Source organism: Tamandua tetradactyla, chromosome X (assembly GCF_023851605.1).
Source record: "Tamandua tetradactyla isolate mTamTet1 chromosome X, mTamTet1.pri, whole genome shotgun sequence".
In the NCBI taxonomy this organism is placed as follows: Eukaryota; Metazoa; Chordata; class Mammalia; order Pilosa; family Myrmecophagidae; genus Tamandua; species Tamandua tetradactyla.
Genome location: NC_135353.1, coordinates 53,632,857 through 53,654,743, shown reverse-complemented (window position 1 = coordinate 53,654,743; position 21,887 = coordinate 53,632,857). Strand labels below are relative to the sequence as shown.

The following is a 21,887-nucleotide window of genomic DNA, read 5'->3' as shown; positions in this document are numbered from 1 at the left end:
GTTGGTAGGTATGTAAAATGGTATAACCTCTGGAAAGCAGTTTGGCAGTTCCACAGGAAGCTAAGTACAGAATTGCCATATGATCCAGCAATCCCATTACTAGGTATATATTCAAAGGAACTGAAGGCAAGGACACAATGGACAGCTGCACACCAATTTCTTTTTTTGCATGAGCAAGCACTGGGAATTGAATCTGGGTTTCCAGCCTGGCAGGCGAGAATTCTGTCTGCTGAGCCACTGTGGCCTGCCCATGCACACTGATGTTTACAGCAGCATTATTTATGATTTCAAGAGAAGGAAACAGTTCAAATGTCCATCACTGGATGAGTGGCTAAACACTCTGTGATATATACATACAATGAAATGCTACGTAGCTATAAAACAGAGTCATGAAGCCTGTAATTATGCTGAATAAAATTCACCAGAAACAAAAGGACAAATACATTATGGTCTTACTAATATGAACTAATATTAATGAGTGAACTTAGAGAGTTAATGTTAAGAACACAGGTTATCAGAAGATAGAAATAGGGTAGACATTGGGCATTTGGTGTTGAAGGAAAACAGATTGTACAACAGGACTGACTGCAAAAAATTCAGAAATGGTTAGCACAATAAGCCTGATGGTTATACAATGATATAAGTACATTGAATGAAGATGAATGTGTGTATACTTAAGGGAGAAGGGCTGGGGTATGTATGAAGCCAGAAGGAAAGATAGAGGATAAAGACAGAGGGTACACCTTAGGAATACCTAGAGTGAACAACAATGATGATTAAATGTAAAAATTTTTTTAAAAAAATGTTTTTGCAAGAGGGAGAACAAACATATATCAACATAGCAAGGGTTTGAAAATGGATGGTCTACAGGAAAAAGTACAATCAATGCAAGCTAGGGTCTACAGTCAACAGTAACACTCTAATATGCTTCCACTGAATGTAACAAAGGCATTATGACAAAACTAAATGTCAACAAGCTGGGGGGTCATGGGGGAGGGGTATGGATTATTTGTAGAAGAAAAGGAAATGTCTTCATATAGATTATGATGGCAAAGGCATGCCAATTTACTTAGGTTGGATTGTATGATGTGCAATGAATAAAACTGTTTAAAAATGAACAGAGAGAAACAAGTACTAAAAAAAATGTAGAAAGTGGGGAAAGAGTTGTACCTATTCACTGTTGGTAGGGAAGGTGACAGGTGCTGCTCCTTGGAGGGCAGTGTGCTCATTCCACAAGAGTCTAGGGGTGGGGCTGTCATATGATTTTGCAACCCCACTGCTAGTTGTATTCCTGAAGGAAGTGAGAGTAGGGATGCAAATTGACATTTGTACACTGATGTTTATGGTGGCAGTGTTGTGATTTGCAATGGATGGAGGTGGCTTAAAGGTACAACGACTAAGGAATGGAAGAGGGAACTGTGGTGTTCACATACAATGGACTATGGAGTGGCTACAAGAATGAATGAAGTTGTGAGGCATGCAGATAGGTGAATGAACCTTTAGCACATATGTGAATGAAATGTCAGAAACAAAAAGACAATATCATGTCTCACTCATATGGACTAACTATAACATACAAACTCAGAGAATTGCAGTCGAGAGCATGGGTTATCATGTTGGGGCTTATTGTAAACGTTCCTAGGTTGTAAGTTCATTCAACAGTCACATAATTTAGGAGTTGTAACTGATATTTCTAAATTCTGAGATACTGAGCTATATGTATATATCCCAGTCATTCCCTGAAACTGGGTATTTGACACCTGAGACTCAGAGATAGAGCTCTGAAGGTACGAAAGTCTGCACTACATCATTCAGCAACTGTTAGAAAAAGCAAAAAAGTGATCAGACTTCTTCTAGAGATATGAATGAAGCTGATCTGGATAAGACTAAAGTAAATCAGAATACAGGGTAAAGGATGATATGGTTCATATTTTCAGACTTCAACCTGTGTGCAAGACCAAAGGGAGAGAAGTTTATTTGGTGCAAAATTTATATTTTGGGTAGCACACTATAATTTAACTTATATGGTCAGTTTACCTGAGTACCATAATTACATGGACTATTGAATAGGGCATGAGATCTGGTTGGTTTGTACAGGTTAGTGTGATGCCCCGATATATCCCAAAGTAATTTGGGCAGGGAATAAAAAAATATTTGCAAAGTCCCCTTGGGGGACTGGGAAGAAAGGAGGAAATATTCAACTTTCCCATCTGGAGAATTCCTGCTATTCTCACAAGCAATGTGGACAACCAATTCAGTAGGTTGAGCCCCCAAGTGCCTATGAAGCTTATTCCTGAAAAGGAGAAGCTAAGCCTACTGATAATTATACCTAAGAGTCACCCCCAGAGAAACTTTTTTGTTGCTCAGATGTGGCCTTTCTAAGCCAACTGAGCAGGTGAACTCACTGCCCTCCCTGCTACATGGGACATGACTCCCAAGGGCATAAATCTCCCTGGCAACGTGCACTTGAGCCCCCAGGGATGAGCCGGGAGCCAGCATCATAGAAATGAGAAAGACTTCTTGACTAAAAGGGAAAAAAGAGAAATGAGACAAAATAAAGTTTCAGTGGCCAAGAGATTTCAGAGTCGAGATGTTATCCTGGAGGTTATTCTTACACATTATATAAATATCCTTTTTAGTTTATGGTGCATTAGAGTGGCTAGAGGGAAGTAGCTGAAACTGTTGAACTATTTTCCAGTAGTCTTGATTCTTGAAGCTGATTATATAACCATATACCTTTTACAATGTGACTGTGTGATTGTGAAAATTCCAAATGTTCTAGTTATACCCTATGAACACTTGGAAAATAAAACTATATATACACACTAAAAACTATATATACAATATGAACCAATTATGTTTTCTTTAAAAATGTGCATTTTTATGTGGACAGCTTAATTGAACACCATAACTACATGGAACCATGAGTAGGGGATAAGATTTTGTAGGTTTGTCCAGAGTGATGGCCCAATAAACCCCAGAGTGATTTGAACAGTGAGTAAAAAAAATATTTGCAAAGTCCCCTTGGGGGAATGGTGAGAAAGGGGGAAAATTCAACTCCCCAAAGTGGAGAATTCTTGATATTCTCACAAGCAGTGGGGACAACCAAAGCAATAGGTTGAGTCCCCAATCTTCGGGTTTGCTCACATGAAAACGCCACAAAGGATAGTCAAGCCTACTTAAAATTAGGCCTAAGAGTCACCCCCAAGAGAACCTCTTTTGTTGCTCAGATGTGGCCTCTCTCTCCAGCCAACACAACAGGCAAAATCACCACCCTCCCCCGGACTATGTGGGACAAGACTCCCAGGGGTGTGGACCGTCCTGGCAATGTGGGACAGAAATTCTAGAATGAGCTGGGACTCAGCATCAAGGATTGAGAAAATCTTCTCGACCAAAAGGGGGAAGAGCGAAATGAGACAAAATAAAGTATCAATGGCTGAGAGATTCCAAACCGAATTGAGAGGTTATCCTGGAGGTTATTCTTATGCATTAAATAGATATCCCCTTGTTAGTCAAGATTTAATGGAGAGGCTGGAGGGAATTGCCTGAAAAAGTAGAGCTGTGTTCCATTAGTCATGTTTCTTTAAGATGATAGTATAATGATATAGCTTTCACAGTGTGACAGTGTGATCATGAAAACCTTGTGCCTGATGCTCCTTTATCTACCTTATCGACAGACAAGTAAAACATACGGAATAAAAGTAAATAATAGGGGGAACAAATGTTAAAACAAATTTAGTAGATTGAAATGCTAGTGATCAATTAAAAGGAGGGGTAAGGGGTATGGTATGTATGAATCTTTTTCTGAATAGATGCAAATGTTCCAAGAAATGATCATGATGATGAATATGCAACTATGTAATGATATGGTGAATTACTGATTATATATGTAGAATGGAATGATCCTATGTTAAGAATGTTTGTGTTTGTTGTTATATTTTTTTTAATTTTAAAAATTAATTTAAAAATAAATTAAAATGTGCATTTTATACACTCCTACATAAACTAACCTGTAGTTATGTGCAAGGGGATGAGTATGAGGGTATGAAGGAAATATATCAAAATGTTAACAATATTTATTCAAGGTTAGTGGAACGAGGAATGATTTGTATTTTCTCCTTCATACTTTTATTTTTCAAATTTTCTACAATAAGCAAGCATTACTTCTGGTATAAGAAAAGCACAGTTAATATTACACTATCTTAAAGGTTTTATATTTTAGAAAATAAATTCAATTTTCACCATATACCTCCTTCAATGCAATTATACATGCAGACAATTATAGGTTAAATATACATTGGTGTGGTAGTTAGATTCAGTTGTCAACTTGGCCAGGTGAAGGCACCTAGTTCTGTTGCTGTGGACATGAGCCAATGGTACATGAACTTCATCTGTTGCTGATTTACATCTGCAGTCGGCTAGGAGGCGTGCCTGCTGCAAATGAATGATGTTTGACTAAATTGGCTGGTGCTTAAATGAGGGAGCACAACGTAGCACAGCCTAAGCAGCTTGGCATACCTCATCTCAGCACTCGCAGCTCAGCCCAGGCCTTTGGAGATGCAGAAAGGAATCACCCTGGGGAAAGTTGTTGGAACCCAGAGGCCTAGGGAGAAGGCCAGCAGAGATTACCCTGAGTCTTCCCATGTAAGAAAGAACCTCAGATGAAAGTTAGCTGCCTTTCCTCTGAAGAACTCATGAAATAAATCCCCTTTTATTTAAAGCCAATCTGTCTCTGGTGTGTTGCATTCTGGCAGCTAGCAAACTAGAACAATTGGTATCATATATAATAATTTATTTTTATGGAAACACAATTTGGCATGGTACCAAATATCTACACTGTTATTTCCCATTATACTGCTGTTCTACTATATGTTCACCATGTTCAAAATGCAAATTAGGATGAAATCATACAACTTCCAACATCAATTCATGTCTTGATCTAAACCATATTTTTAAAACAAAAACTTATAAAACCTGAATTCTCTATAATTAGTCTGATTAATTACTTACAATTGCTTACTTACAACAGTAAGTAACAATTTGGAGAAACAATAACAAAACATGTCATCTTGGCCTTCCCACTGACATATGATTTGATGCATGATTAACTTGACATTGACGTTATGGCTAGGTCAAGGTCAACTAGCCACTGAAAGTCATATGGACCTGTTTAAACACTATACTTTTTATTTGCATTAATTAAGATACCTCAGTATCTTTCTACTGTATGAAAAAGGAAAGTCTGTTATATTATGGGAATTATCTGCATCAAACTGACACTCAAGAAAACCTCTAGTAGACTTCAGATTTCAAAACAAAGGCAGTCCTTGTGAGGGGCACAAAATCCCAAGTGCAAGGCCACCTTTTTAAACAAACTATTTGTTTCATTTTTTAATTACCAAGATTATGATTAATTTTATAGTCAGCATACCATGCCCCTCATAAATATACTGTACTAAGAGAGCAAAGACCATCTTTACTTGAGCTGAGAAACAACAAAGTACTAAATACTGGATCCTGGAATTAAAAACAATTTACAATAAATTGAAGAATTACAAAATAATAACAAATTGTATAATCTAAGACCCCTAAAATTCCATTAGTTTATGTTAAATGATCAAGCAACACACAACAGCACAGTGGCAGCTGCCAGGCAGGCCTGACACACTCCCTTAACTTTGGAGGATAAGGAAATAGCAAGACCAAATGGACCCAGAAAGTTTATTACCAATACAGACAGAGAAAGCAGTAAGCATGGAATCAGCTCCCCTTGTCCCTAATCCCACAGAGCAAAACCAAACTAGAGACCAAATGACAGACGATATGAGGAACCAACTCCAGACAGCAACTATACAATTTTGTCATTGCAGCTGTACCCAAAGAATGCCCCATTCCTCCCCAGAACTATGAAAGATGTTAAAATAAACTGCCTTGGGCAGCTTCCCAAATGCTGGGAGCCTCCCACAAGATAGGAGACCACCTTCAAGATAGGGAAATGGCTAAGAAATAGCCTAGTGACAGCTCCACACAAGACCACTTAACCTGCAACATACCATGGAGGATCTCACAGGCATTCTGCCAAGAGTTGAGTCAGAATATGGTTGCATCTCGCCTATGCGACCTATATGAAGATGTGCAAGGTCAACAGAGCACCATGACTAAGCCATTACCCTAGAGTTTACAGTCAACAAATACTATAAGAAATCAGTACATAAAAATACCATACTCCTTCCCATTTTAATATTCAACTGGCCATGACTTTAAGTTAAAATATTTGACAAGCAATTACTAGCAACTGTTACAAAGCTGCACACCACTGAACCAAGGACCAAATACAACACATTTTTTACTCTCAAGGAGTTTAAATTCCTCTTTGCAGAAACAATGTAAAGGCACAGTGGGACCTAGCTATGTACTCATTAAACAACACTTTAAACATCTAACAATAGAGAAATGGTGAATTAAATTCTGGTGTATCTGCACAATGGACCATTAGGAAGTCTTTAACAATCATGTCATAAAATATTTTTCCTCAGTGGAACAGTGACATAAGGAAAATTCTTTAAGGAAAAACAATCACGAGGCAGTATATAGAACAGACAACAGAGGCAGGATTCTTAAAGCATTAATATTACATAGATAAGTATTCAGTCATAAGGTAATGAGACTTTCTACATTTGTAGAAACTGTGCACATGTAGAGCAGTTATTTGTAAGAGCCTTTAAGCATTCATCCTCCTAAGGTTGAAAAACTTCGCAACTCCAAAGTAGTAGATATGTGATCTTAACTTGGCTTATGGTAAGTGGAGTACAGTTGACCAATGTAAGAAAAGGAAATTATAATAAAACATGCTAAAACACAATTTTAAACAATTTATTACAATATTAGGAAAACTGCTAAACCTAATCACAAAACGTGCATTTTTCTCCCAATTTTTCCTGGACTTCATCTACAAATAAATGATTTTCAAGATAGAATTCGTTGCTAAAAGAATATATTAATCTTCCAAACATTTTATAAATTAATATTTACAGTGCCAAACTCATTATTTAATGTCATAAACATAACTAACAAACGAATTTAATTAAAGTTACCCCTAATATTTTAAGGCAGCCAACTATAAGTTTAAAACATATCCAACAGTGCAATAAAACAATATGTAAAAATTATGGCTAATTCCCAAAGAGAGAACATTTAATAGTCGTATCTCTGCTTACAAAGTGATACACTATCTCTTTTTTCTTTCTAATACTTTTCTTTATTTTCAAAAAATAATATAACACAGAACAATAAAAACAAAAATCAGGAAGGCAAGAGGTCCAATTTGGCAAGAGAACAGGGTGCATGTAGAAGTAGTAGAAAACATAAAGGAAAGGAAAAGAGACAAATTATGGAGAGAATTGAAAAGGCATCGAGGATAAGAAGCATTCTTAAGTGAACAAAATGTATTAAACACCTTCTATGTATCATGCGTGGTATTAGGTTTTAGAGTGGTGACAAAGTCATTACTCTCAACTCCGAAACCAATAAAAAGAGAAATGTAAACAACTACCATATTTATTTCCTTTTACAGTGCATATTTTCTTCTAATGTTAACATTTCTGAAATCCATGTATACATTTTTAGTGGCATTGTTTCTTTTTTCCACAAAAGATATTAAATTGATGATGTATGCTATGTAGGAAATCTATTAATTGCAATAAAGGGCCATACCTGCTATAATACAGGTATACAGAGCAATCACTATTATGTGGATGACAGAAAACGGTATAATTAAACAAAGAAAGTCCTGATCTAGTATGCACAAGTACAATGTAAAAAAGAGAGAGAGGACATTAATATCAGGGGTAAAACAAACAAACACAGAGGCACAGAACAGCAGCATATTTCAAGGAGCAGCATGCAGTTTATTGGGCTAGAGTGTAGAGTTTGTGGGCAGTATGAGACTAAACTGAAGAGTAACCAGGCTAGGAATAAAGTGGGTATACATCATCTGAAAACCAGTTTGCCATGTTAATGCGATAATGGACGAAAACCACATGATCATCTCAAAAGTTACAGAAAAAGCATTTAACATTTCATGTTAAATGACATGATAAATACTCAACAAACAAGGTATAGAAAGGTATCTCTCAACTTGATAAGGGATATCCACAAAAACCTACAACTAACATCATATTTAATGTTGAAAGACAATGCATTCTCCCTATGTCCAGGAACAAGACAAGGATGCCCATTATTGCCTTATCTATTCAACATTGTACTGGAGGTCTAGCTAGAATAATTAAGTAAGAGAAGAAACGAAAGGCATCCAGATTGGAAAGGAAGAAGCAAAATCACCTCTATTTGCAGATGACATGATACTGAATACAGAAAATTCAAAGGAATAAATTTAAAAACTATTTGAATGTATAAACAAGTTTAGAAAGGTTGCAGAATACAAGATTCCTATAAAAACCAAATGGTAGTTCTATACACTTGCAAATAACAATCCAAAAGTGAAATTAATAAAACAATTCCATGTACAATAGTAAGAAAAAGACTAAAATACATAGAAAAACTATGAAATAATGTTAAAATAAATTAAAGAACATCTTAATAAATGAATAGGTATTCCATGTTCTTGAATCAGATGACTTTATAGTGTTAAGATATAAAACTTCCCAAACTGATCTACAGGTTCAACATAATCTCTATCAAAATATCAGCTTGCTATTCTGCAGAAATTGACAAACATCTTAAAATTTGTATCAAAATGCAAGAGTCCCAGATTAGCCAAAAGAATCCTGGAAAAATAAAGTTGCAAAACTGGCAACTTCGAATGTAAAAATTTACTACACAGCTTACCATTCAGCTATAGTAATCAAGACAGTGTGGTACTGGCATTAAGAATAGACATTTAAATCAATGGAATAGAATTGAGAGTCCAGAAATCAACCATTACATTTATGGACAATTGACTTTGGACAAGAATATCAACTGGGATGAGGAAAGGGTAATTTTTTCAAAAAATGGTGCTGGGACAACTGCATATCCACATGAAAAATAATGAAGCTGGACCCTGACCTCACACAATACAAAAAAATTAACTAAAAATGAATATGAATAATAGATCTAAATGTAATGAGCTAAAACTATAAAACTGAGAAGAAAACACAGGGACAAATGCAAATGACTCTCAGTTAGATAATAGCTTTTTTAGATACTACACCAAAACCAGAAGTGACAAAAGATAAAATAGATAAAAAGGGCTACCTCAAAATAAAAATATTTTGTGTTTCAAAGGACACCATCAAGAAAGTGAAATGACAACCCACACAATCAAAAAATATTTGGAAATCATATATCTGGCAAGAAATTTTTATACAGAATATATTTTAAAACTCTCACAACTAAGTAATGAAAAGACAACTCAATTAAAATGGGCAAAGGGTCTGAACAGATTTTTCTCCTAAAAAGACATACAAATGGCCAATAACCACATGAAAAAATGCTCAAGGTCATTAATCATTAAGGACATGCAAATCAAAACCACAATGATACCATGTCACACTCACTAGGATGGCTGTAAACAAAAAGACAGATAACAAATGTTGACAAGGAGGTTGAGAAATTGGAATCCTCATACATCTCTGGTAGGAACATAAAATGGTACAGCTCCTTTGGAAAAGTTTGACAAGTCCTCAAGATGTTAAATACACAGTTGCCATTTCACCTAGCAATTCCACTTCTATGTATATACTCAAAAGAATGAAAACATACGGCCACATAAAAACTTGTACATGAATGTTTATAGCAGCACTATTCATAATAGCCATAAAGTTGAAAAAGCCCAATTGTCCATCAAATGATATATGGATAAACAAAATACACAATGGAATAGCATTGAGAAATAAAAAGTACTGATACACGTGACATGGATGAACCTTGAAAACATTTTAAAAATGAAAAAAATCACAAAGGGACAAATATTGTATGACTCCATTTATATGAAATGTTCAGAATAGGCAAATCAGTGGTTTCCTAGTGCTGGATGTGGCGGGGAGGGGTAGAATGGAGAGTGATAGCTAACGGGTAAGAGGTTTCTTTTGGGAATGATGAAAATATTCTAAAACTGAATTGTGGTGATAGGTACAAAACTAAAATCCAACAGGTTCTACAATTTAAATGGATGAATTTTCACATGTGAATTATATCTCAAATTTTTTTAAAAAGGGAGACAGGGATGGATCTGGAAAAAAGATGATCCATGTGCTAAAACAGAAAATTGAACTTCTATCATTCACTATATATAAAAATTAATTTCAAATCGAAAACAAAAAGTTAAAACTCTTAGTAAACAATGTAGACAAATATATTTTGAAAATTGTTCAACACAATGCAAAAAACACACTATAAAATAAAATTCTGATAAATAATAGGGCCTTATTAAAATTTGGAACATCTGTTTATGAAAAGACTTGATAAAGCAAAAATACGAGTATAAAAACTAGGAGAAATTATTCTTAATATACAAAACTAACATATGATTTGAATAAAGAATTTTAAAAAAAACTATAAATCTACAAGAAAAGAATAAACAACCAATAGAAAATGGGCACATTATGTGAAGAGTCATATTATAGGACAGAAAACATATGGCCAGCAGACATTTGAAGAAATGCTAACAACACTGGTGATCAGGAAAATGCAAATCAAGACTTTATTGAAATTCCACTTTAAATTCATTTGGCAGAAACTTTAAACTGACAATACCAAATTCTGGAGGGGATATGAATTCATAGGCTCTCTTTTACATTGTCAGTGGAAATGTGAATTTTAGTACGGCTTTATCTCCTTCAGTTGAACATTCACATACCATATAACCTAGCAATTCCACTCCCAGGTATATACATTAAAAAACTTCTTGCACACGTACAATAGGAGACATGTATAATAATGTTTATAGCTGCCCTATTCACAAGAGCAAAGAAGTGCAAACACTCTATATGGTCAACAGTAAGAGACTGGACACACAAAGTATGGTATATTTACATAGTGAAATATAATGCAGCTGTCAAAAAGAATAAACTACAGCTTCACACGGATGAATCTTATTAATTTAATATCAAGTAATATAAAAATTACCACAATTACACAGCATGGTCTATTCACCTTTTTATCTTTTTTTTATCTTCAAAAAACCATATATGGAAGTGGGACTTTGAAAGTTGTTGTTAGAGAGCTAGCTACTGATTTGAAATATGTTTCAGAGCAAGGGACAAACAGATTTGCATGTTAGAAAGATTACTCTGGCTACAGTGCAGATGACTGTCTGAAGTTAAAGCAAACTTGAGATAGGGTGAATAGAAAACTGTTGATAGGTCCAATTAAAAGGTGAAGAGGAGTGGAGTACTTCAACAATGGCATTAAGAATAGAGAGCAAGGAAACAGATTTGAAAGCTGTTTAAAGAACAATGACCAAGAGGCTTTATTTTCTACTATATTTAGAAGACAAAGAGTTGAGAATGATTCCCAAATTTCTGATGTCAGTGACCAGAAAGACTAGGGTCAATAACAAGAGTTGGTTTTTGATATATTGAGTTTGAGGGCACTGTGGGATGGCAACATTCAGACAGTTTCTTCTCACTACATACAACTATAAAATCCGTTCCCTCCCTGCTCAAGGTCCAAACTTCATTCTCTTTTTGGGGGGGGAGGAGGGCATGAATGGTCCGGGAATCGAACCTGGGTCCCCTGCAAGGAAGGTGAGCATAATACCACTGAACCATCCATGCACCCTCATCTTTCATTTTAATAAAGCCCTTTCTGATGGTCCACCAACCAAATCAGATGTCATCTCTACCTCTTTGAATATGTATAGCACTTTGTTTCCACTTATGACATTTCTCTTGCTATATAGCCCAGGGTTTCTCAACTTTGGCACCACTGACATTTTGGACCGGAAATTATTTGTTGTGTGGGGCTTTCTATGCACTGTAGGATGTTTAGCAGAATCTGGGTCTACCCACTTAGATGTTAGTAGCACTTCAAAGTTGTGACAATCAAAATGTTTCCAGACATTGCTGAATCTCCCCTGGGGGGATAAATATCTCTACTCCCATTAAGAACCACTGATCTACTGATTAGGTAGGTGAGCACTTATTTTATACTGCCATGAAATCGAAAATCCCTTGAAGACAGTGACCTTGCAACCCTGTCCATTTACATAAAATCAATATGACAATACATTCTGACATACTTTTTATGTATTCATTAAGATACCGTTAAAGTACATTAAGGACATAGTAATTTATGTTCAATTTACTATTTTTAATTTACAAGTATTTTTCAAATAGAATTGATTTCCCATTGAAACACACAAATTTCCAACCAATTACTTTAAAGTGTTAAGGGTTTACATATTGTAATTTTTTTTTAAGGAAGGAAGAAAAAACCTAGACTGCTCATACTGGAGTCTCTGAGGGATATAATCATTTAGTAAAGCTATTTTTGAGTCAAATTTAAACTCACAAATGTCGTGCAATTGGTTATTCTCTATACAGTTCAAATAAAAGTTTATGCTATAGTTATTTTATTTCTATCTCTTCTCATCTTGAATCCTAAATATTATACATAAAATTACACTGAAAGAGATTGTCGTAATTAATTTAAAAATAAAAGGGAAATCTGTTGCAAATAATAAAAGAGTATACATAATTAACAATGTCCACAAATAGAAGAGGACTTACTTTTGTGGAAAAATATTTTCTTTAAATAATATGATATAAAAATATCTTGGAAAATATTCACTGTTCAATTTTCCATTATATTCCATTGAAAACTGATATTCTGTAAGTGGAATGGTACCAACTTATAATTTATTTGAAACAGGAGGAATGTAAAGATTAAAAAGTAAAATTTAACCTTTAGCATATTTAGTCCACTAGTTTACTGTGACACTAAACACAAACTGAAATTATTGTTATAAAACTAACTTGCATTAGTTTTCTTTTATTACATTAAATAGCATTCTGTAGTATAAAGTATTTTTTTCTATGATAGGGAAGCAGACAAACCTCCCTCAATCTTCTCAGAGAACTGTTTATGAGAGCATTACAATGCTTAAAGAAGTGCCTGAATATACCCAAAATGGAGGAAAAAAAGAAAGAAAATGGAAAGATTTCCCCTTCTAGGTCAAGATGATAACCAGCCTCTGTAGTATGGGAGGTGGGCCACACACAATTTAAAGCATTCTTTACACTGGACTGCTGGGCTGGGAGAATGATATGCCCTTTTACAAAGACTGATCCCGCCTTGTTACCTAAACAAATACCACCTGCCAGCAAATCAATACACTGAAACCTTCAATTACTTTTATTTGTGAAAAGTGTCCCTAGCATCACCTCTTATGTTGTCAATGAGGTTCCGGATCTTGCCCATCTTTATACTTTTGTTACCCAATAAATGACTCAGAGTTTACATTACAAATCATCTAAATTACAAATTTACATTTTAAACAATAAGCAAAGCTTCTCACTAACCCCAGTTCTAAAATATCCCAATCAATCACTTCTGTTCTTAGATCTGTTGTGAATATATAATTTTTTTCAGAAAACATGAAAAACTCATATTTTCCAAAAGCAACCAATTTAGGTGCTACCACACAATCTTATTTCTAAACTGTGGCTTATTCTCCATTTTGATTAAACTATTTTGCTCTGTTGAGTACCTGCTCCTATGCTTACCAACCTTGTTTTCCCTGTTTACACTGTCTCATTTCACTAAGACTAAAATTTAAGACACAAATTTTCCCATGCATCTAACTTTATTTCTGCCTTAGCAAAAGTCAGGTACTCCTATTTTCCATAGTTAACAGCTCCCTACCTTTCATACCTTCAAATGAAGGGCCTACCTCCTCCTCTTGCTTCTCGACATAGAACTGTCTTCGGGTTCCCTCCTCTCAACCTTTAGGCATGTTTAAGAAAACACTGAATAAACCCTGACTTAACATCTGTTCATTTTCAACTGTTTTCACACCATTTCCTCTCCTGAAATTTTGCAACCATGTCTTCTGCCTAATCATAACTTGATCTCATATGGACCATTTACCTCAAGATTCAGCAAAGACCTAACTCCCAGGAAGCTTTCCCAAAGGAACTTAACCCCCAGTAAAATTAAGCTTTATGCCACAGCTCCAGATCATGTATCTGTACAGTTTACAGAAGTTTATCATTCTGAAAATTATAAGGTAATTCTAATTACTACACATATTACTATACATATTGAACTATTTTAGAAACACTTCAATGAGAGGAACCCTTTCTTTTCTATTGGTCATAATCATGTTTCCAGAGTTGAGGTGCAAGAAATGTTTGCTGAATGCATCTACTGAAAAACCGTAAGAGAGAGGTAGGAAGACAAGCTTGCAAACAGAGTCTCACCATAAACAAAAATTATACCTCTGAAGTTTAATAAGCACTTATTTTTAAGAATAAATAACCTATTGATTAACACAGAGTTTATTTTAATAATAACTTTGCTATATGCAGAGCATATGCTACAGTGGAAATAACACCGGGACAATGCTAGAATTGAAAAACCTAGGCTCTGACCCACACACTGCCATACACTAGTCATTTAACTTTGGACAAATCGCATAACCACTGTCAATCATAAAGGGAAATCCCTATATATTCTTTCAAGCTCACAAGGTTATTATTAGAATACAACAGGATAATACATATGAAAGTGAACAGAAATTTGCAAAGACTATATGAATGGTACTATTTTGATGAGGAACACATCCTTCAAGTGAAGATATCATTACAGCTTTAAATTCGAACTTGCAAATATATATATTAAGGGGTGGCTATTTATGTTGAAGAATTTACCATGGAATAAGATAAATCAAAACAAGGTTCATCAACTCAAATACAATCTACAGCAATTAAAATATGATTCATCTGTCAACGTATAAGCTTCACGTTCCACTTTCCCGGAAGATATTTATTACATAAAGCAATGCAGATATATGATTTAGGTGGCAAAATCGTAACGCCCTGAGTGCACTGATGGGCCTTCACCTGTGTAACGGAATACAATACTGTGTTTATCCAGTTCCATTTTACAATATGATACAATGCACAGTTGAAGAGGTGAACCAGCACATGTGGGAAGTACTAGAGTTGACTTCTGGTTTACAGGAAGACATGTGATTAACCAGGACACAGCATAATTTGACATAGTAACAATTCCTAAATCTTTTCTACAGACCTATTGCTGATGGAGGAAGCAGCTGCAAGTAGGCTGATGCACATACCCTAATATGCAGGCTGGTAACAGAGTCAACTGTGCAAAGTTTCAGGATTTGTTTAGGTAACCATTAAATTCATTTTCAAGCCTGCTTAAATTCAACAAATTGTCATGGTATCCAGGCAAACTGAAAAGTTCTTCTCAATTTCCTGCCAAGTGTAATTACAGAACACACCAGGGAAGACAATAACAGAAGGAATCAGCTACCTCCCTGAAATGGGTTAACAACTTTCTAATCCTTGTTTTTATATCTTTATACATATGAGACTTTTAGCCTACGAGTACCTGGAAGGAAGATACCAAAAAAGTTCTGAGCACATACCACTAATGAGAGATTCAAGTCAATTTGCAAGCCCCTCCTTTTAAATGCAAATCTCCCAAAAGGGCTGCCATAGTTACTTAGCTTTGAGCTCCCTTCCAGCAAAGGAACAGGAAGCAGTGCAGGCTGAAGAAAGAAGGGGAAACAAAGAGGGCAGCAAGATGGGGACAGGGGTGAGGGGGTAGGTGAGTTATATATCAGAAGTGCAAAAAGAGAGGTAAAAAGATCCCAGAGATAAACTTTGCAAAAAGCTGCCTACTATCCATTTTCCCTCATAACAAGGCAAGTAGTTCATACAGAAAACAAGATTCATCTGCTACATATTTGGCGGGCACTATTTACATAATGAAAATTTATCAACTATTGTTAAATGTTAAGCCACAGTTATGCATGGGAACCAAAGAAACTATAGGTTCCTAGTAAATTTCTATTCGATATAAATACCATAAGATGAAAAAATTAGACTCTAAATGAAAAGAACATTGAACTAAAACTTTATCATACTTTATCACTGAAACATTTTTTTTTAGTTTCTGAGTTTTTTTTGGCTTTGACCCTCTTGACAAGTGACTTTAGGTTAGTCACAAAAAGTTTCTCAATGTTCTAATTCACTCAACAAATATGTCTCGAGTGTCTAAAAAATTGTCAATTTCAGGTTTTGCAACCATAGCTACAAATTAGAATCACCTGGGAAGATTTCAAAAATACAAGTCCCCAGGCCTGAGACATTCTGATTTAATTGGGGTGGGGCTTGGGAACACTTAAAAGAAAAGCAAAACCTCAGTTGTCATGTTAATGTGCAGACAGGGTGGAAAATGGCTGGTCTATTTCATCTCATGAACATGTGAGTGATAGCAAAATAATGCAAAAAGCCCTCCTTCCTTCTTTTGAAATTTATCAATTTCCTCCTTATCCAATTTTATATCCACCACCCTTACCCAAATTCTCATGTCCTCCTCTTTTCCCTTCCTCCAGTCTCTTCCAAATCCAATAATGCCTGTCTAACTAATCAGATATACCAACGGACTAACAAGCCACTTCAGAAGGGAGTGGCATCAGCAAAGACACAGAGGCACAAATAAGGATGGTATGTGGTTGGTCAACTAGAAGACAGATCTGAAGTTAAGTATAAAATGTTTTAGAGTAGTTAGACATAAGTGTGAATAAACAGAGCGAAGCCAAATGTCAAACACTGTAAAAACCAAGCACAGTGCTTGATTTTGAAACATTATTCCAATGAGAGTCATTTTAAGTATAATATCACATCAATTAATAATATCCTTCAAATAGAGTATATACTATATGTATATGTATGTGTATGTTTGTGTGTATATGTATGAAATATGCTCTATTTTTTCTTTAGTTCCATTTATACCCACTGTGCTGGTTTGAAATTATGTACCTAGAAAAGCCATGTTTTAACTCTGCTCCATCTTATTGAGGCAGCCGTTTCTTTTAATCCCTATTCAGTACTGTAGGTTGGAAAATTGATTGGATTATCTCCACAGAGATGTGACATGCCCAATTGTGGGTATTAACCTTCCATTAGAGAGAGAAATGACTCCACACATTCCAGCTGTCTTGATTAGTTTACTGGAATCCTTTAAAAGAGGAAACTTTTTGGAACCACAAGAGCCACAAGAGCCCACACAACCCTCTGAAGACTTCTGGAGGTGAAGAAGGAATATGCCCCTGAGGGAGCTTCATGAAACAAGAAGCCTACTGAGAACGCTAGCAGATGTCTTCATATTCACCATGTGCCTTTCCAGTTGAGAGAGAAACCCTGAACTTCATCCGCCTTTCCTGAGTGAAGGTAACCTCTTGTTGGTGCCTTAATTTGGACATTTTTATAGACCTGCTTTAATTTAGACATTTTCATGGCCTTAGAACTGTAAACCTGCAACCTAATAAATTCCCTATTTTTGAAAGCCATTCTGTTTCTGGTATATTGCATTCTGGCAGCTAGCAAAGTAGAGCACCTGCTTTCTGTTTACACATAATGGATAGTGGTCTCTTTACATTCAAAAATAATGCCACTAACTATTTCATAGATGAATTTTGTCAAAAACAAATGGTCAAATGAGTCACCCACAGACTTTCCATTTAAAGGAAGAAAGGGCAACACAATAGCTTTTCTTACTCTATTTGATTTTCAGATGTTCCCAAGGAATATCCATTCAACTCAAGAAAAAAAAGTAAAGAGTTGGAATTATTTCAATAAGTCTTATGCTACTGTATATACCAAAAAAGGCTATGATGAATGATTATTTATCAAGAATGAAGAAGGTTCTGGTTTGTGTTAAAGCTTGCCTCTAAAAACCAAGTGAAGGCTTAAAAGCCAAGTTTTATGACTGCATTATCATGATATTCATATTTAGCAAATACTATCAAGTACAATATAATGAGGAAACTGAACAAGTAAATGACTTATTCCCTGCCTTTAAGGAGTTTACTCTCCTTTCAGGGACAGCAAGATACAAACATAAAAGAAAATCAAGGCAGCACTGCAAAGTAAGTGGTAAAGAGAGTAAGTACCATGGGAATTCAACGAAACAGGAGCCTGCTTTGGACTAAGGGAGTTGGACAAAATTAAAGAGATAGAAAAAAGAAAACAAAGTCTAAGCATGCAGAGCACTTTGGGAAAAGATAAGGCAGAAAAATCACAAGATATATTTGAGGGACAGGGAAGAGACCCAGAAGGTTGCAATAATTAAGGCTGCAATGATAAATTGAAGCAGGACAATGAAGAGCCTGAAGCTAAAATGCTTAAACTTTGTTCTAGAGATAGAGGGTGTCTTTAAAGGTTTTTAAGAACAATAAGGAAAATAATTTATTCTTATAATGATGCAGTTTGGAACTATTTTTCTTGAAGCCTTTGAAGAACACACTATGTAGTATAATATCTTGCCAATACATTCACGAATGCGTGAACATATTGTTTAGGAAATCTGTTCCAAGTGAAGACGTAAATACTTGAACACGCTTCCCAAAATACAAAATCAGTGATTAATTACACATTCTTAGTTCTTAGGGTAATTTGTAAGAGAATCATTAGGTAGAAGGATCTAATTTGGGGTTTTCTTTTTCTGCTTGCCCTCCTCCAATCTGCGTACCTGGATTTAATGTCCAAAACAAAATACACTGAAATCATCTTATCCTGAAAATAAGAGATCTTTTCTTACTTCTCATTATGGGTGAATTCACTTACCATAATGTTTCAAAATTAATATAGCCATTAAAATGATTTTGTCCATGAAGTATTTTAGAAAGCAGATGAAAACAGATGCAGAAATAACAAATTTAAAGATTGTAAAAAGCAAAAATACCTTTCATCAAACCAAAACACACCTAAAATAGCATCGGTTTACAAGGCAGAAAGAAAAGTGTGTTGCTAACAACAACAAAAATGCCATCCACAAGAAAAGCTACCAGTGAGTATCTGAAGAACATTGCAATAGCCAATTCCTCATTCAAAATGATAAGCCATTAATCCACAAAGTCCATTAAGAATGCAGTTAATTTTTTTTCTCGAAATGAGCTTAAAAATATTGGCTCTTTCTGCTTTAAAAATTAAGACTCCAACATAACTCAAGAAAGAATTATCTCTCTCCTACTAACAAGACATGTAAGTGATTGATGATTTAATTTGCTATTGCAGCAAATACCAATTTAAGCACCACTACGTTCTCAACATCAGGAAAATGAAAAACTCCCAGTCTCTAAATGCATACGTGACGGGAAAGAAGCCAAGAGTATTCTCTGATAATTATAACACACACAAAATAAGAACACAGAAGAAATCTGGTAATACTGCTGCTCTACTATGTAAAGGGACATGCCATTCTTGGAGGCACGTACGCCTTTAAGGAATATGTATAGATTACGCTTTTATGTATTGTCTTTCTTTTCCCGGGAAAGATGGAAACATCTAGGAGAGTTGAGAGAAGTGCATTATGGAAGGTGTCAATACCACCCTCTCTCCCTCCTTGCTGGGGAAACTAGCTTTAACAATGATGGCCTTTCACCCCTAAAATCCCACCCAGTTTCCACACATCCTTCAATCAACACTTGCCTCTTCCCCATTCCCTCTTTCGCCATCATAATCAGAACAGGCAGCTCCTACTTTGTCAGTCTCGCTGCCCCCGCGCACCCGCCCAGACCAGGAGAGTTCAACAACGTAGCCACGCAACCACCCACTTCCCCCATCCCCTCCTCCATAACCCAGCTTCCCCATCCCCCGTCCTGTCACCTGCTTGGGTGGTGTCCGTCAGGTCGTAGCCGCCGCCCGGGAAGTCTCGGAGTTTCCTACCACTAAGGCTCAAGAAACCGGAGGTGCCCGCCTCCTCCAGGGCCCGGTCCAGGCTCCTCATGGTGTGTTGAGGCTGCAGGCTCCCCGGGTTCCACTGGGGCCCGTTGCAGAACGGCTGACCAAAAAGAGTCGGTACCGGGATGGGCACCGTCAGGGTCCCGCCGCCACCTCCCCCTCCGGTTCCGCCACCTCCCCCTGCGGTCGCGCAACCGCTACTTCCACCGCCCCCACAACCTCCGCCCCCACTGTTACCACCACCTCCCTGACTCGCCGCCATGTTCCTAGGAGAGAGAATAGCCCCCGACAATACTCTCAGCCTCTGCCGCGAATGCAGGGGGGTGCTTTAGACGCATGCGCAAACTGGATGGAGAGAGCCGGGGGAGGAGAGGTAGACAGTGGGAAGGGGCGAGGGGATGGGAAGGGAGGAAGTGTTGGATAGAGAAGAGATTATGTTCGAAAGTGCAAACCGCTTGCTTTAAGAAACGTATGATCAGAGGAAAGATGATAAATCTTGGTTCCGCTGCTTTGGGTACCAAAATATTGCGATGCAACACCTAAAACAACTATAGGTCATTTGGTGACCAAATCTCTAACTTGCTTCACCTTTTTTTCGTTCTGCAAAATAAATACTAAATATATTAGATAGAGATGAAAGAGATTCATTCCAGAGAAACAACATTTAGAAAGACTATTAGCAAGCTTACTGAAAGGCTTACTCGAAATCCCTTAGGAATCATTTACCAGTGTTACCACAGGAAAAAACATTGGAGTCATTTGGAGAGGAAAATTGGTGCAGTATTGAGTTTTAAGGCATATATGAATTTTGCCCTAGTACAGAATCCCAAAATATGAAAAGACCTAAAACGTCTTCAAGGAAGCTTCTCCCTCCAGTGTATGTGGGTCTCGGCCAAACTGCTGCCTTCCAAAACTTGGATGAATTCTCTGCTTTCTGTTCTATCACTTTTTGAAGTTGTGCCAATATATCTAAATTATCTCTAGTTTTTTTTCTCACCGTCTCAGTATTGGCTGATGTAAAAACTCTTTCATCATCAACCTAACGTTTATTTTTGAAATACAGATTTTGTTTTGGGGAGGAGTTCTGAAACACGGAGGATATGAAGCTAATCAATCTTGGAGTTTAGAAGTTTCTTCCTAGAACCTGAAGACATTTTCATTGTCTAGATCACAGAGAAGAAATTTCAATTCCTTTATCAGGCATTCGAGTCCTCCATAAGCTGACCCCAACCTACCTAGTCAGGTATATCACCCAACCATTTAGGCCACTGCCAACCTTCCACTCCCTACCCTTCCCACTCCCACTCACGGTTATTCAAATCCTTTTCACTAATATTCAGTAACATTACTTTAAAAAGCTATCAGAATGTTTGGACATATGCAGTTATTAATTTGAATATCTTATGCATCTCTTTTACATCTATTACAGTTTGAGCAGTGTCTCAACAGTGACATTTTCTTAGAGATATCACTTGAGTAAGGTTTATCTGGTATAGAGTCTACTTCAAAAAAATACAGGAAAGAATTACAACTTTTCTAAATTGCTTTGTGATCATAGGGGTTAATTTAAATTATTATGTTGTAATAATTACATTCTCCACCTTCATGAAACACAGAGGAAACAGAATTGAAAATGAGTCTCTCAACAGTGAATTAGTAAATGAAAATAAGTTATTTAAACCCACTGCAGCCAGAAAGGATCCTATACCTCACCTCCTTATATCACAAGTCAATCAAGTATTATTTGGGAGCTTCAAAAATTAAGAGGGAGAGAAGGGAAATTAAATCCATTAGTTAGAGAAAAAATAAGAAAAGAAATATTTCAGCTTTAGCGAATGAGCATTTTTACATGAAGTTTAGAAATTTATAAACTGACCTTAATTGCTTGTATAAGACTTTGAAAAGTGACTTATCAATTCTGTGCTTGTGTTTACCATCAATAATTCTGAA

General features: G+C 36.2%; 1 protein-coding gene across 2 annotated transcripts in view; it reads right to left on the bottom strand.

The window, feature by feature from the left end:
* LRCH2 (leucine rich repeats and calponin homology domain containing 2) overlaps positions 1-20,199 on the bottom strand; it is a 194,514-nt gene extending 174,315 nt beyond the window's left edge. For both annotated transcript variants that reach the window (XM_077146764.1, XM_077146765.1), the window contains exon 1: positions 19,863-20,199. In XM_077146764.1, the coding sequence (XP_077002879.1) occupies positions 19,863-20,199 (337 nt within the window). The remainder of the gene's footprint in view (positions 1-19,862) is intronic.
* Positions 20,200-21,887: the final 1,688 nt, after the last annotated feature.